At 40.8% G+C, this 14,626-nt stretch overlaps 1 protein-coding gene across 3 annotated transcripts in view; it reads left to right on the plus strand.

The window, feature by feature from the left end:
* BRWD3 (bromodomain and WD repeat domain containing 3) overlaps positions 1-12,716 on the plus strand; it is a 61,654-nt gene extending 48,938 nt beyond the window's left edge. For all 3 annotated transcript variants that reach the window (XM_074834822.1, XM_074834821.1, XM_074834823.1), the window contains 5 exons: positions 262-414; positions 3,244-3,407; positions 3,960-4,057; positions 4,536-4,694; positions 5,912-12,716. In XM_074834822.1, the coding sequence (XP_074690923.1) occupies positions 262-414; positions 3,244-3,407; positions 3,960-4,057; positions 4,536-4,694; positions 5,912-6,699 (1,362 nt within the window). In that variant the 3' untranslated portion in view covers positions 6,700-12,716. The remainder of the gene's footprint in view (positions 1-261; positions 415-3,243; positions 3,408-3,959; positions 4,058-4,535; positions 4,695-5,911) is intronic.
* Positions 12,717-14,626: the final 1,910 nt, after the last annotated feature.

The following is a 14,626-nucleotide window of genomic DNA, read 5'->3' on the forward strand; positions in this document are numbered from 1 at the left end:
TAAGTACAACTTCCATATTAAAAATTAAAAAAGCCTCTTGTTCATCTTTTGGCAAAACATCCACTCTGGGCCTGTTTCTAACCTCTCCCTTTATGAGTTGGAATGCAGCATGTTCTGTGTACTGATGTTTTCAGGGAATTATCTGCAGTAACTCTCAAGTAGAAATAATTATTTGAATGCCAGTGTGGTGGATGAACACTTAGATGTTTTTATTGCTGTAGGATTTGACAGCCTTTATTATTTTCTTGTGTATTCTTACAGGATTATCGAGATATTGTAGATACTCCTATGGACTTCAGCACTGTGAAAGAAACCTTGGAAGCAGGAAACTACACTAGTCCCTTGGAATTCTACAAGGATATTCGTTTAATATTCTGCAACTCTAAAGCTTACACTCCTAATAAAAAGTCTCGAGTAAGTAATAAATTTTAATGCCTTCCTTACAAAGACCCTGGCCCTACATGAATACAGTGCATGAAGTAAGGTCTGTATCTGAAGAGCAAAACACTGCATTGTGAAATAAAAATAAGTAGTATGTGTCAATTCTGGAATCTGTGGTTATAAATTTGCTTTGTTCTGCTCATGCAGATCACTTCTGAATTTCATTTTCATCTGAACTTTCTGAACTTAAAGCTTCTGAGAAATTGTGTGATTACTTTTGCAACTATTTCTTTGAATATTTGTAGCAGAGAAGTGATCACCAGTTGCTTTTATTTTTTCAATCATTTATTCCTGGAAACAAGGTTATCAGCCTGATAACTGCATGCATATATATATATATATATGAAAGGATCTTTTTTTAATCTACTGCTAATGTAAGTATTGTGCAATATTTCCACTACTGGAGGAGATGAGAGCATTATAATATTTAATCTGTTTCTAGTGTACTTAGTATACTTGGCAAGACTCACGCAGTGTTGCCTGTGTTTCTCAGGTATTAACCTTGCTTTTTTCTGCGTGCAGGAATATGAATCTACTTAGGCAGAAAAAATGTATTGGATTAGAGCCCTGAATGATATGGCAAGAGGGAAAGGGGGGGATCAAAATGTTAAAATATAGATATTTTATATGAGCTAGGTAAAATGACAGTGAAGTGTATGCAATGTTTGGCATGTAAACATGGCTATGTTTGATACATGTTCCTGTGCAGTACATTGCCTGTCAACTTTTCTTAAGCTGCTAAATGATCAAATGATTCTAAAATTTTCAAATGTTTTAATGATGTATTGTTTGTGCTCAAAAAATCACAAGTTGGCACGACGACACGCATGCATTTTTCACCACTGTTGATGCAAAATATAATTTGAGTGGTTGATGTCTTCATAATATAAAGCAGACAGAATTCTGACTGTGTTTCCTGACATTAAATCGTAATGTTATTATAAAGAAAAGCTGTATATTCAACAAGATGCTTAAGTTGTGACAAAATCACATCTCTGAAACATGTCATTTAGCACACATAAGATTGCTGGTCACAAAGTTGCCTAATATTTCTTGTGTAGAAACAGGAGCACATATAAATTTCTAAGAAATGCATGCCATTTGGGACTAGACTGAGAGACTATTACTTAAAGCACAATAATACATAGAATTTAATATTACTGTAAAATTTTGGTGTGACACAAGGTTTTGTTACGCTAGGCACTGTCAAGGAGGAGGAGGAGCAGAGTGTGCTGCAGAGAGCTCTCAGTGCTGGATGGGAGGAAGCAGGAGGTTGTGTGACCTCATCACTTGAAGAGTAATAGTCTTAGCTCGTCAGCGAAATAACTGTGTTTTTTGTAGTCAGGATGGTGAGAGTAAGCTTGAAGTAGGATGATACTGTGGGAGAGGGGAACTCCAGCCCAGTGTTAGTGAGTGTGAGAGAAAGCACAGAGTTGCTGTCGCTGAAGGTGGGTTGAACTGCTGGTGCTGAAAGGAGGGCTGCGGGCAGGCTCTGCAGGTAAAGAGCAGTAACTTTTGCTCACTTTAATAGCAGGGAAATCAGTAGAGGATTGCTAGAAGACAAGTGATTTGAGGGTGTTTTATGCATGTTGACATCAGAGTAATCTCGGTGAGTTATTTACTGCTGCGCACTCCCTGGGAACTTCCCTGTGTGTTAATAACGGAACAGCTTGTGAGTCAACTCCCAAATTACTTTAATAGAGTGGCCCATCAATATCCATTTGCTTAAATACTGTGAAGTGCCTCGGTGAGGTGATCCTTGCTGGAGGGCTGGAGCACACAGCTGGGCCTTCTGCCACTGCAGGTTCGTCTGCTGCCAAATGTGTGCCAACATGCTGAGGTTTTCTAGCCCGTTTTCCCATCTTTACAACAGCATTCTGAATGGAGGCAAGAAGGGCAGGGTACGACATACCAGAGCTAAAGAAGGAGACGTTGCTAAAATGTAAGGGTCTGGGCAAAAATTAAGTTATATGAATGTAAAGAAAACTCTACATCAAAGAGATTTTATATTCAGACTGCAAGAAATGGGAAGAAGGCTGAGCATAAGATGATGATAACATCTTGATGGTGTTTACACAGTTTTCAGAAGACTGGATGCAGCAGAAGGGTTATAGGTATGAGGAAGGAATCAAGATCTTTGTTTTCTTTATGCTGAGTTTGAACCATTTGTCATAACTCAAAACACATCCAAGGTAAAATTGTGAACAGAAGTAAATACAGTCTGAAATATGGAGAAACGACGAGTGAATTTGTGGATGAGGCTATGGAGAGGCAAGGCCTAGAAAGAGAACAGGAAAATGGTTTAAAGATTTAAACATCTGGTTTACAGAAATTAGAAATGAGGACATTCTAGGTGGCTTCTCTGTGCAGCTCTGTAGGGGTGGTGTAAGGACTCATCACTAGGGAATTAAAGCAAAAAACAAAGGTGAGGGGGCAGCAAAATTCAATTGTTTTTTCCTTGGTACTTCAGGTTGTCTTGCGGCGTGCTTCCCTGCTTTATGGAGGTTAGAAAAGGGGGCTATATTTCAGTAATCTAGATACCCATTTTCCTTTAACTCTGTAAATATTTCGCACTGTAAGTAAGTAAATCCTTTTATGAAAACGCTTTCTGTGGAAATTATGGAAGGAAATTCCATGGAAGGAAATTATCTATAAAGAACCTTGTAGTTGAATGTCACCATGCATTTTTCTTTTGCGCTACAATCTGGGCATCTTTGTGATTTTTTTTAATTTTTTTTTTTTTTCCCCTGGTCTTCTAGTTATTCCACTTCTAATCAATATGACCATGCTTTCTCACTCCAGATTTACAGCATGACACTTAGACTATCTGCCTTATTTGAAAATCATATGAAAAATATAATCTCTGAGTACAAGTCAGCAATGCAATGTCAGAAGAGGAAAAGGCCACGGTACCGAAAACGGCTAAGAAGCAGTAGCAGTTCACCCTCGACTAGCAGAGCATCTAGGTAACGTAACCATCAGTGTCGTTTGAGATGGCAGTGGCAGACAGGCCTTCCGGAATAAGCAGTCAGTAGCAGCCCTGCTCATTTCCTGATGCAGTTGCTCTTTTGAGTGATAAAATCATGAGTTCAAAGGCCATGCTCAGTTTGTAGTTTGTGCATAATTCTAGCGAGTGAGAGACTGTACGATTAGAAATATTCTGTCTGGAGGAAATGGAAGACCAAGCTTCCTTCTGCCTTTGTTTAGTAACTGTTGAAAAAAGTGTTGTATAACACTTTCTCTGACTTCTGTGTGATACCTTGTCTAAGTAAACTGAGTATTTGTTTTAAAAGGTGAGATAAAATCTTGTTCTTGCAAACTCCTAACGCTTTTAGCAAACAGAATGATACTGTAAGTATTTTTAGTTTTACTACACCTGGGCAAGCACTGGGAAATAGAGATCACTTGTGTTATGCATTTGTTGCAAAAAACAAGGCACTTTGCAGGGGAAATTGGTGTTGTGTTTGAATCTTTTGCTACTAACAGTTTTATCTCTTTGGGATATTTTGTGCTTTCAGCCCAAAAGGGAAACAGAAGCAAATGAAGATTCAACCTAAACCCAACCAGAATACCTCACTGCCTTTGACTAGGACTAGTTCTTCAGTTTCATCTCATGGTGAGGAGAAATTTTCTAAACTGCATCCTTTCTCTTGCAGCAACTTGTACGTGTAGATTAAAGCTTAAATTCATGAGACACATGCAAAACCCACCTGTTTGAAAGGGCAAGTAGCAAGGTCATGGAAATCTGTTGTCTGTAGGTTGTGTTAGTTGAACTTGGCCCTCCAGCTGTTGGTACGTTATTGGTAAGAGTCAGAGAACAGGGAACCTGGGGTTGTCCTTGCTAAGAATTAATCTAACGGCAAGAGCCCAGACTTCCTACAGGCTTCTCTTATACAGCCATTACAAATATGTTAAGCTTACTTTGGATTGCACCCTGGAGGAATCTGTGTTTATGACTGCAGAGGCAGCTTGGTGAGATTAACCTCCGGACTTGGGCTGTTAACTCAGGTGATACAAAACCTCCCCAGAATGCCTTGCATTATAAACAAGAGGATAAAAATTACTCTGTCACGTTAGTGGTGTCCTGTCTAAAGTTTCAGATACAGCAGAAGAACCTCTGGGTTCAGCCACTGGTGAAGAGATGGAGGGTCAGCCATCTTCCTCAGGCTCAAATGCACAGAACCGAAGTGGAAGTACCATTGATCCAGGGAAAAGTAGACCAATCAGGAGTAAATCTACACCAGTGAAACAAGGTGAGAAATAGCAAGTATTCTGTTCTTTGAATGACTGGTTTCACTAGAAATGAAAGATGTTGTTTCTGTCTGATGCTTATGATATTCTTGCCTGAGTCTAGCATTATGCTATATCCCCAAGCCATACTAAAGAACTGAATTTACCTTACGTCTTACAGTTTTGTGGTCTCTTGTCTGAAGTGTGGTGTGCACGTGGTGCCATGTGCAGTTCAGTGAGGTCCTTCAAAATTTCTCCAGATGGAAAAGCTTGATTGCGCTTAAAATCCTTGAGAATTACAGTTCCTTCAGGAGTTACAAAAAGCAAAGCAAACCAGAAGAATCCCCACCCCAAAACCTTGTCCTTTTATTAATCAAGTTGAAACCAAAGATGAAAAAAAAGTTTTAAAAAATTTAAATATTTTTATCATAATCAAGACTATAAGTTGTCGTGATTAGAAGGGAAACACTGTGTGAAAACTGTGGTATCTGGGATGTGGTAACCAGACTTGCCACTGAGGTGGGCGTTGAATGAGCATCAACTGAAACCCTGAAGCCTTTGTCGAGTCCATACTGCTGTGCTGTAGCAGGGCAGGTGAGCTTTTTGTATCCCATGTTAAAGAAGATATTTAATCTTCATTGTCAGACTTGTAACTCTGAAAACATGTAGTATTCTGGGTCCCCAGCCAGCCAGATACTTTATATATTTTTAAGTTAAGGTGTTCAGCAATCCTAGTGAGGTTTTTGTGTTATTTACTGTTTCAAAATTGTGCTTGCCGCAAGCGTTGCCTGGACTAAGCCTTCTGTGAACTTGCATTTGACGGGGAAGAAATACTGCTTGCAGAGTGTTGTTTTAATGTATGTGGGTTTGAAATGGATTTTAGAGTTTTTTCTGCCTTGGCATCCTAGGTAGGATTCACCTGACGAAATGTTAGATGTTTGTGTCTAACCTAGTCACTCTGGGCTCCTTTTATTGACTGGATCTTCGCTTGAACTCTTTGTCAAGAGAGTTTGCAGTCCTTGCCTCCAGATAAGATGAACTGTGTTTACTTTCTCTGATGAGTTTTCCCCTTAGAGCACCTTGTTTGTCTCCACAGCACGTAAAGGTCATCTGTGGTGAGTAGCTCAGAGCTGGATCATCCCCAGAGCACAGAGGCAGATGAGGAGAATTCCACTTTTTGTATCCTATTTGGCTCGGGTGTGATGGTGATAACCAACAGGGTTATTCTGTGTTTGCTTAGATCACTCTCCTGATGGACCACTTACAAATGGCGATGGCAGAGAACCACGGACAGGAGTCAAGAGGAAGTTAATAAGTGCATCAGAAGAAGATGAGCATTTGGAGGAGGTGGAGGAAGAGGAGAAGAAGAAGAGAGAGTTAAAGGAAAAATCTCGTTTATCTTCATCAGAAAGTGGGGAATCGGGATCCAGTTCAAGTTCTGAAAGCAGAAGTGGTTCCGATTCAGACTCTGAATCAACATCTAGAACAGACCAGGATTACATTGATGGAGACCATGACTACAGCAAAGTTGTGCAATCCAAAAAACCCAAAAGAAAACTCAAAAGAAAAATCACCGGTGGGAAACGGAATTGGCAGGGCAGAGGGACAGGGAGGAGAGGTAGATGGGGGAGGTGGGGCAGATGGAGTAGAGGGGGAAGAGGTGGTAGAGGCGGAAGAGGCTGTGGCAGAGGAAGAGGTGGCGGCAGGGGAGGAAGAAGAGGCCGGGGAGGCAGAGGAGCCTCACGAGGAGCCACCAGAGCAAAACGTGCCCGAATTACAGACGATGAATTCGAAAATCTGTTTGGAGGACAGTTTGGTGAAAACGTGTTTGGAGGGCGATTCAGCAGACCGCCTCGAATCAAAACAAGGAACGAGGGCAGGAGAACTGTCTTGTACAATGACGATTCTGATAATGACAATTTTGTGCACACCGAGGATCCTTTGAACCTTGGTACTTCCAGGTCAGGCAGGGTGCGGAAAATGACAGAAAAAGCCAGGGTCAGCCATCTCATGGGATGGAATTATTGACAGATGAAAAACTTTGGAACAATTTTAAAAGAACTTCAATGGCCTTCTACTGCAGGGATTTTACCAGAAAATCTACCAAGCAAGTTGTGCGGGGACTCCACTCACGTTTCACAGTGGTGCTTTTCCATTATGTCAGTTTGCATTTGTTTTAAAACTTCAGATCGCCACACTTCATTGGTCAAAACAAGCCTTATTCATTAGGCCTTAAATTACAGAAATTCTCCCCCACACACTACAAGTTCATCACATTAAAGAGGCTTCCAGCTTCTCAATAAGAACATGACATTCTGAGTCATGATTATGACTTCTCTCCCTTGTTTTGTTTTTGTATTATAGAAATAGCACCTTCTTACAGAGTTTTTATGTGGTTTCTGCCATAAATCCTTATACACAGTAATAATTATAACTTTTGCACAATACACCAATCCTAAAGGCAGCTATAAAATGTTTACAGTTTCTATATTGTAAGAAGGATCTGGATTATTTTAATCTTCCCAGGCCAAACGTTCATGAATTGTGCTGAACTGAAGTATGTCTATACTACAGTTACGGGGGTCCTGATGTGCTTTCTATCGGTTCTTTATTCATGTAAAAAGTGACAAAGGGTTGGTGCCTTGTAAATATGTAGCAAACCTTTGATGTGGTGTGTCCTATGTGTGCATTAACTTTATTAAAAAGAGAATACTTGAGAAGTATGAATATCTAGACAAAAGGTGCCAAATGCAAAAGTTACTTGCATCTATTTTCTTTTTGTCCGCTCATATTTTTATAGTATTAATAGAGATTGTGCAGCTAAGGGGTAACTTCAACATTTGAAAGGTTCCTCCTCTTCAAAGCATAACATGATTTTTAATTGTAGCTCAGCTACCTCTATTTACAACTACTGGAAACTTAAAAGAAAATAGATGCTATTATTCAGTACGTGTTGAAGAAGAGGCAAGAAGGAGCGTAGAGGGATGGAATTGCTCGCGAAGGTGTAGAGTAACGGTTTCTTCGTTATGTTGACACGATGAAAACAAATCTAAGTAATCATCAGAGTTTTCAGAAGCATAATGTTTTCAGCAGATGGTGGTTGGTTTGTGCAGATAGGCCGACTGTCTCCCACACATTTCTGCTGCCACTTGCTCGGTGCAAATCTGCATTTGGTTTAATTTGCCCCTGGAAGGTGATGAGGGAGCTGAGCGGAGCTGGGGTACCGCGGGTGGCTGGCAGCACGGCTGAGCTCCCGCTCACGTCCTCCAGACGGGCTCTTGTATCTCCAGCTTCCAGAAGAGATTTCCTGGTGCACTGTACTCTTGTTATCCTGAGAAATGCTAACTTGAAAACAGAAATCATTTTGGTAGTGGTAGTACAGTACGTGACGACGTTTGTAGTCTTGCTCCTCGGTGAACAGAAAGGGGTGTTTGGCGTGGGCTGAGCTGGAGGTGAGCAGCCTCTTACTTCGTAGTGACTTCAATTTTTTCCCGTTGTCTAAACGAACCTGACAGCTCTAGCTTGGTTAAGAGAGCAGGTTAGATTACACACAGAGAACAAATGAAAAAAGAGATTAGAAAATTTTGATGGAGTTTTTCAAGATTTCTTTTTTTTTTTTTTTTTATAAACTTTCATCCAATATCCTTAAGTTCTTCTGTGCACAGCTTGGTCAATAATTCTGGAAAACCTCAGGCAGCAAAGAGTGACCCATGTATATTCTCAGATGCAGAAGGAATTTAATTTTTGACTTTCTATATTAAGCACTAGCTATTTTATCTCGCTTTCCAAAAATTCTAGTTAGATGCAAAATGACTTGAAAAAATGCAGAGGTTTAGTTTTGTGATGGAGGAGAGTATATCCTAAATTGCTCAGAGCATTAATATGAGTTTATGGTACAGTACAAAATCACACTTTTAATTTTTTAAAGAGTGTTTTGAATCGGCCATAATCCATTTCTGGACTTGATTCAGTTGTGTTTTGATGGGGGAAAAAAAGGGTGCAGAGGCTCTCCTAGTTCTGTATTGGGCTTTAAAATATAAACACGTGTCCTATCATCTCTCTCATATATATGTATATATATACACACATATATATTTATAAGAAATGTATTATTTCTTTGACTGATTGGTCCTTCTACATATGGTAACCAGAAATAGCATGTATGCATCAGTTCATAGTCAGAATCATACCCTTTTTAGATCAGTCCTGTTGAGCTAATGTAAACACTATGGTTTCTGTTCTAAAGCCTGAAAATCTTGAAATGCAAAAGAAATGCTTTTCCTATATTTCTGACTGGCCGAAGATCCACTTACTTATTTATTTTGTGTAGGGGTTGGGGAGAGATAAAACACGCGGATTCCAGAGAAATCATTTTATAAGTTTGTGTATTTTAGCAGCAATTAGAATAATATTAAATATGTTCTTAAATGTATCTTTTCTATGTAATGAAGTACTGTGAAGATAACAGTGAAGCATCACTTTGCTGTGGCGTAAGTATTAATCAAATGTGTTACATGATTAAGAGCTAGACAGCAGGGTGTGCTAGAACAACAGAATTATTGCTTATTGTAAAAAAAAAAAAAAGCAGCTTTTTTGTGCATGAGAACCTTTTATAAGCATGAAAGAAATAACTTGGTTTTAGAGATGTTATTTTTACTTGGTTTTGTATCTGGATTCTTTCTCTGAGTTAGGCAATTGATTTCTCATAGCCTCGTTCTGTGGGATAATTATCATTTCGTAGTAACTTGGACACTTTCTCTCAAAACCCAGATCGTATCAGGAGCCACTTACGGCTGCAGAAAACTTCATATCAACCCAACAGGTGCAGCAGAAGCAGTAAAATGATTTAAACCTTGTACCGTCTCGCTCCCTGATCCAAACCCTGGGCGCCCAGCCAGCATCTCCTGAAGCTGCCGAGGCCGTGCTGCCCGGTGGGTTGCAGAGTCAGGACCGTAGTCTCTCTCCTTGCACTTTTAACAAAAAACTCCAGAACTCTGCTTAAGAAAAGGGTTTGAGGGTCTGATTATGTATCGGATCCCTGAAGGCTAACAAGGCATGCAGGCAGGCCGGGGGTTCCTCTGCTGCTGGAGGATTAATTCTCGGGCTTCATCAGTGCTTCCGAGTTTTCTCTAGATGTGCAGATCCCTCTCCCGAGTTACCGGGGCGCTTGAGGGTGTTTGGAGACCCCTTGAAAAACCGTGCCCATGCCCGGAGGGGCTTTACTGGCAGCAGAGCGTTAGCCCCACGCGCTCCATCCTCTGTGAGATGGGCTGAAGGTCCCGGGTGCGCCTGTTCTCAGCTGTCTCCTGGCCACAGATCTCGCTCTGCCCCGCTCCCGTTTCCTCCCAGCCAGGGTGTGAATGGAGAAGCTCATTGGGCAGAAGTGATGTGCTGTTGTCTTAGTTCAGCCCAAACTTCACCTGCTTTTTATTTTCTTTATCACCTTTCGATTTTCTTTTTGCCATGCTCCACCTCTCTTTAGCTTCCCTTTATTGCCCCCGTAGGTTATTTAGGATATGCTTTTGGAAACTTATGATATCTTGATGAATTGTATTTCAGCTAGACTATAAATTTTAATTCTTTTTATGTCTCTTTTTACCCCAAGACTTTCCATATTTTTTTATATCTGCCTTACTTTACTAGCAGCATTCCCAAATTGCTGGGGGCGGATTTAATGAAGATGGAAAGTTTATGGGCTGGTTTCTGGGCTGCTCTGTGCCCACCCATACCCCGAGTGGAAATGCTGCCAGGTCAGACGGGGCAGCCGTTGCGCTGCTTTACACACAGCTACATAAAACAACACTTAATTGCACCCGGTATCCCCTAACATGTGGGCTCCGTGTCTACTGAATTACTCCTTCCCCCCCCCCCCTTGCTATGTGAATTGTAGCTAACGTAACGCTTGTAGAAATCGTCGGCTTCCAGCCTCACGAGATACTTGTCTTTTAAATAATCCGTGAAACTCTTATGTTGGTGCTTGAAGTTAGATGGATCTGGGCGGTTTTATCACTCCTCTCTCTCTTTCTATCACTCCTTCCTCCATAAACTAAGCAGAGGCCACCCCCCTTACCCCAATCCAACCCCACCCTGCAGATAAACAAGCTAAATATAATCATGAAGAAATAATTTATGGAGGATTTTTGACTGCTTAAAATTGTGCATCCTGTTGTGTGTTTTAATTTTCCCTGAATGTTTTCGTAAATGTCCACCTCAGCTGCTTCTCCTGCACAAAAGCGGAAAGACTGTGTAGTACATAGAGCACTGAAAAGAACTGACACCAGGTGCACAGTGAAGAGAGTTTTCAAGTGATTTAAAAGATGTGGAAAGACTAAGTACGATGTATTGCTTTTGACAATGTTTGGAGGCTCTCTTGACTGCAAACAGCAAGATGAACCTTGTCAAGCATTTGAAAAGGCAGCTCCTGAGTGTCTCTGGAATGTTTTCGACAACCGTTCAAAATCTCACAGTATTAACTTGAGAAAATAAGTTTAAATCACTAATTTTTGATAAGAACTTGATTAAAATTTCATCTTTAATCTGAGCGGTGAATGACAGGGAAAACTGAATAGCTGTAGGTTTAAGGATATCTTGTCAGCCCTGACTCGGGGTGTCCTGCGCTTTTGTTGGTCTGTGTCATGAATTCAATGTTTTAAAAATGTATTTGTGTGTTCACATTGCTTGATTAATTTTTTTTTAATTTTTTTTAAACCATCATGCAAAGTTTTATAAAATGCTAATTATTTACATGATAGACTGAAGGAGCAGTTAACAATCCAAGGATAAATCTATATTTAGTATTGTAGGGAGCTGTCATTGTGTTCTTACAAGTATGTATTATAGAAAATTACTGCGCATGTGCGATAGATAATTTTCAAATATTAGTATATCAGAGGTTTACACATTGAAAAAAAAAAAAAACCCTCCTGTACAGTAAGTAACAGCCTGCAAAATTTAGTCTAAAAGTTGTCTTTTTTAGTATTAGAAATGCAAAGACCTGTTGGAAGCTTGTACATTTTTAATATGTCATGTTCAGCCCACAGCAAACTTACACAACTGTGCTATGAATCCCTGAAAAATTAGATTTCCAGTGGAATTGCTGTCACAGCCTTAACTCTAGTATTATGAAAATGGTGCTTAAATACATTTATGTGCATGGATGTGGGTACCTGATAAGAGTTTGTGAGAATTTAAAGTAAAACCGAGCAGCTTAGTGCTGCACTTGTGAGTTAATGCTCCTGGCAGATAACCGCAGCCACGTTTGGGAACTGACAAATGTGTAACTCTTTGGAAAAATATTGAAACCGGTGGACAATTAGGAGCAGTTTCTCAGTTTTTGGCTTTTTTTAATTGGCAAGCGCTGCATATCTTCCTGATTTCTGGCTCTGTGAGAAGCAGGCAGGATGGCGAGAGGAGCTGCTCCAGCGGCCTGAGTGCTCGCAGGAGGGGTTGGTGTTCCCGCATGCCTCGCGGCCGCACCGCTCTTGGGCAGAGAAAATCAAAATCCTCCGTTTTTCTTCCTAAAAATGCCTCCTCGGAGAGTGGTGGCTGCTTGGGTATCTTCAGAAATCAAAGTCTGATGATTGTTTTTCTGTAGAAATACTAATACAGGCTATTTATTCCTCCATGAGTCATTATAGCAGACTTCATTTAGAAATATCAGTTGATGTTGGAGTGAGAAAATTCACGTGATTTAGGCTCTACAGTTCATGTTCTGGATGATTTAAAATACTCCAAAAATGCACAAAACTATTAGAATTATGTCTACTTTCTATATTGATTTTTTTTTTTTTTCAGGTGATATTTATGCCCATATCTTCACATCTGCTATCTCAGGTCCCTTTAAATGAATACTTCAGGGATTTTGATGCCACTTGTTGGCAGACCAAATGTAATATTTATATGCAATGAGCTGTTAGTTTTTGTATTGTACAAATGTAAATTTGTAAAGATTTTTTTCTAGAGTTTTTTTGAAGTCACTTATGTAATCTAGGATGTTTCATTTTCCAGCTGTGGGATTGTCTTAATAAAAAAAAGATAAACTCTTACTTTGGTTTTGCATTACTTCCTAAATAGTTTAGACATTAAAAAGACCAAAAAAGCTAATCTGAGTTTTCAACATAAAAAGAAAATAACTTTTTGATTCAACTGGATAATTTTATATTTATAAAAAAAGGAAACTTTTATAAACTGGATATAGAAACTTTTATAAACTGTGCACATCTTGAGCAGGAGATGTTGGAGACCCTCACCTTGGCCAAGGGCGAGGACTCGCTGGGGGTCTGCCACCCAAATTATCGTCCGACCTGGCTCCAAAATACCATCTTCCTGGGGAAAAGGAGAGGGACAGCTAATGCTTTCTTGGGAAACTGTGAGAAGTGCTGTCGGGGGCGATAGGTCTGTGCAGAGCCTCCCCAAGCAGCACCAGAGCGGGTGAGGAGGAGGAGGAGATTTCTGGGTGAGGTCCCTCCTGCCAGCGCGGGGGCCAGGTTGGTTCAGGCGGTGACATTCAGCTGGAGGAGGAGGTCGTACCTATTTTTAAGGGGTATTTAATGCTAAACAAAAAACTACTTTTTCATCGTTGTTCTTGCCCTCTTGTTAAATAGCAGCGATAATATTTTTTAAACAGGGCTTTTCTAGCTACGCGAGCAGCACCCGCAGCCGGGACTTTGGCTCAGAGCTGCCTTGGCGTGGTGGCCAGCGCAAGCTGAGGGGTGGCCAGTGGGCCCAGGGGCCTCCAGGCCTGGCTGAGGCAGCTGCTGACTGTCACCTGCAAGCGGTTCAACAGTGAAGTGGATAAGGCTGACCTGGCGCTGGCCCAAACACGAGCGGGGAGGGGCTGGGGACTGTCACCAGGTGCACAGAGCCCCGGCATCCCGTCAGGCTTTAATACTCAAAAATTGCTATTAAAGGTGTTCAAGTAAGGATAAGCCTCCCCATGGTTAACCTGTTCTTTGCCATTCAGCTCGCTCTTGGGCCCATCTCGCCATGTATTGCTCTCACAATATTTTGCCTTTTCCCCTCATTAATCTCCTGATTTAATTGAAGTTTCATTTTGCTGCACTGATTCAAACAGGCCCAATGGCCATTCCTTTCAGATGTGAATGAATATCTTCTTTTTAATGCAACACTCGTACTCCAGGCCCAGGGAACAGAAGAGCTTTTTTTTCCTTGGCCTTGTTGCTTACAGTGAACAAAATTAAACTCGTATTGCAGAGATGCTGAAGCCCCCCCGCTATGTACATCCATCAACCGGCATTAGAGAGAAGAAATGACGCTCTCTTCAGAGCTGCTTTACCTCCATAAAACCACCCTTCGCTGTCACTCCCGTAGATATTATATCATAGATGTTACATACTTCATATCATCATATGTTTAGGTCATATATGATAATAGATATTATAAAATATATGATTCTATAAGATATAATAATTTGATATGATATAATAATTCAATATATGATGTAATAATTCAGTATATGATAATGTGGTAGAGAACAATTCAATTACTCTTCCAATGCGCTTTGGAAATGCATTTTATAGAAGTATTATTTTTAAATGATAACTTTTGCACACTGTTTCAGAAATAAATTGTGATTTTTATGCATTTCAGCAGAGTGTGGACTAAATACTACCTTGCCCTGATGTGCAGGACGGCTGGGTCATCCCAAGGCTCCTTTCCAGCCTGGGATCACCCTCCTCCATCCACCCATCAGCTGCTTCACGTGTGCAGGGCGCTGCCGGTGCCGTCGGTGGGACAGGGGGAGCCAAACTTTGCCTCCATCCCAACTTTTAACTTCAAAATAAGCCCTGAAATAGGGTACTCTTCCCTTCAGTTGTTCTATCCTCGTCGGGAGCTGCTGTTCGAGGCACGTTAAGAGGTCGGAGGCAGACAGCAGCGTGTGTGTGTGTGTCCATGCCCTTCCCTCCTTTGAAGCCCTTTCTTGGGGTGCAGGACA

The sequence above is a fragment of the Strix aluco genome, chromosome 10, assembly GCF_031877795.1.
Source record: "Strix aluco isolate bStrAlu1 chromosome 10, bStrAlu1.hap1, whole genome shotgun sequence".
Lineage (NCBI taxonomy): Eukaryota > Metazoa > Chordata > Aves > Strigiformes > Strigidae > Strix > Strix aluco.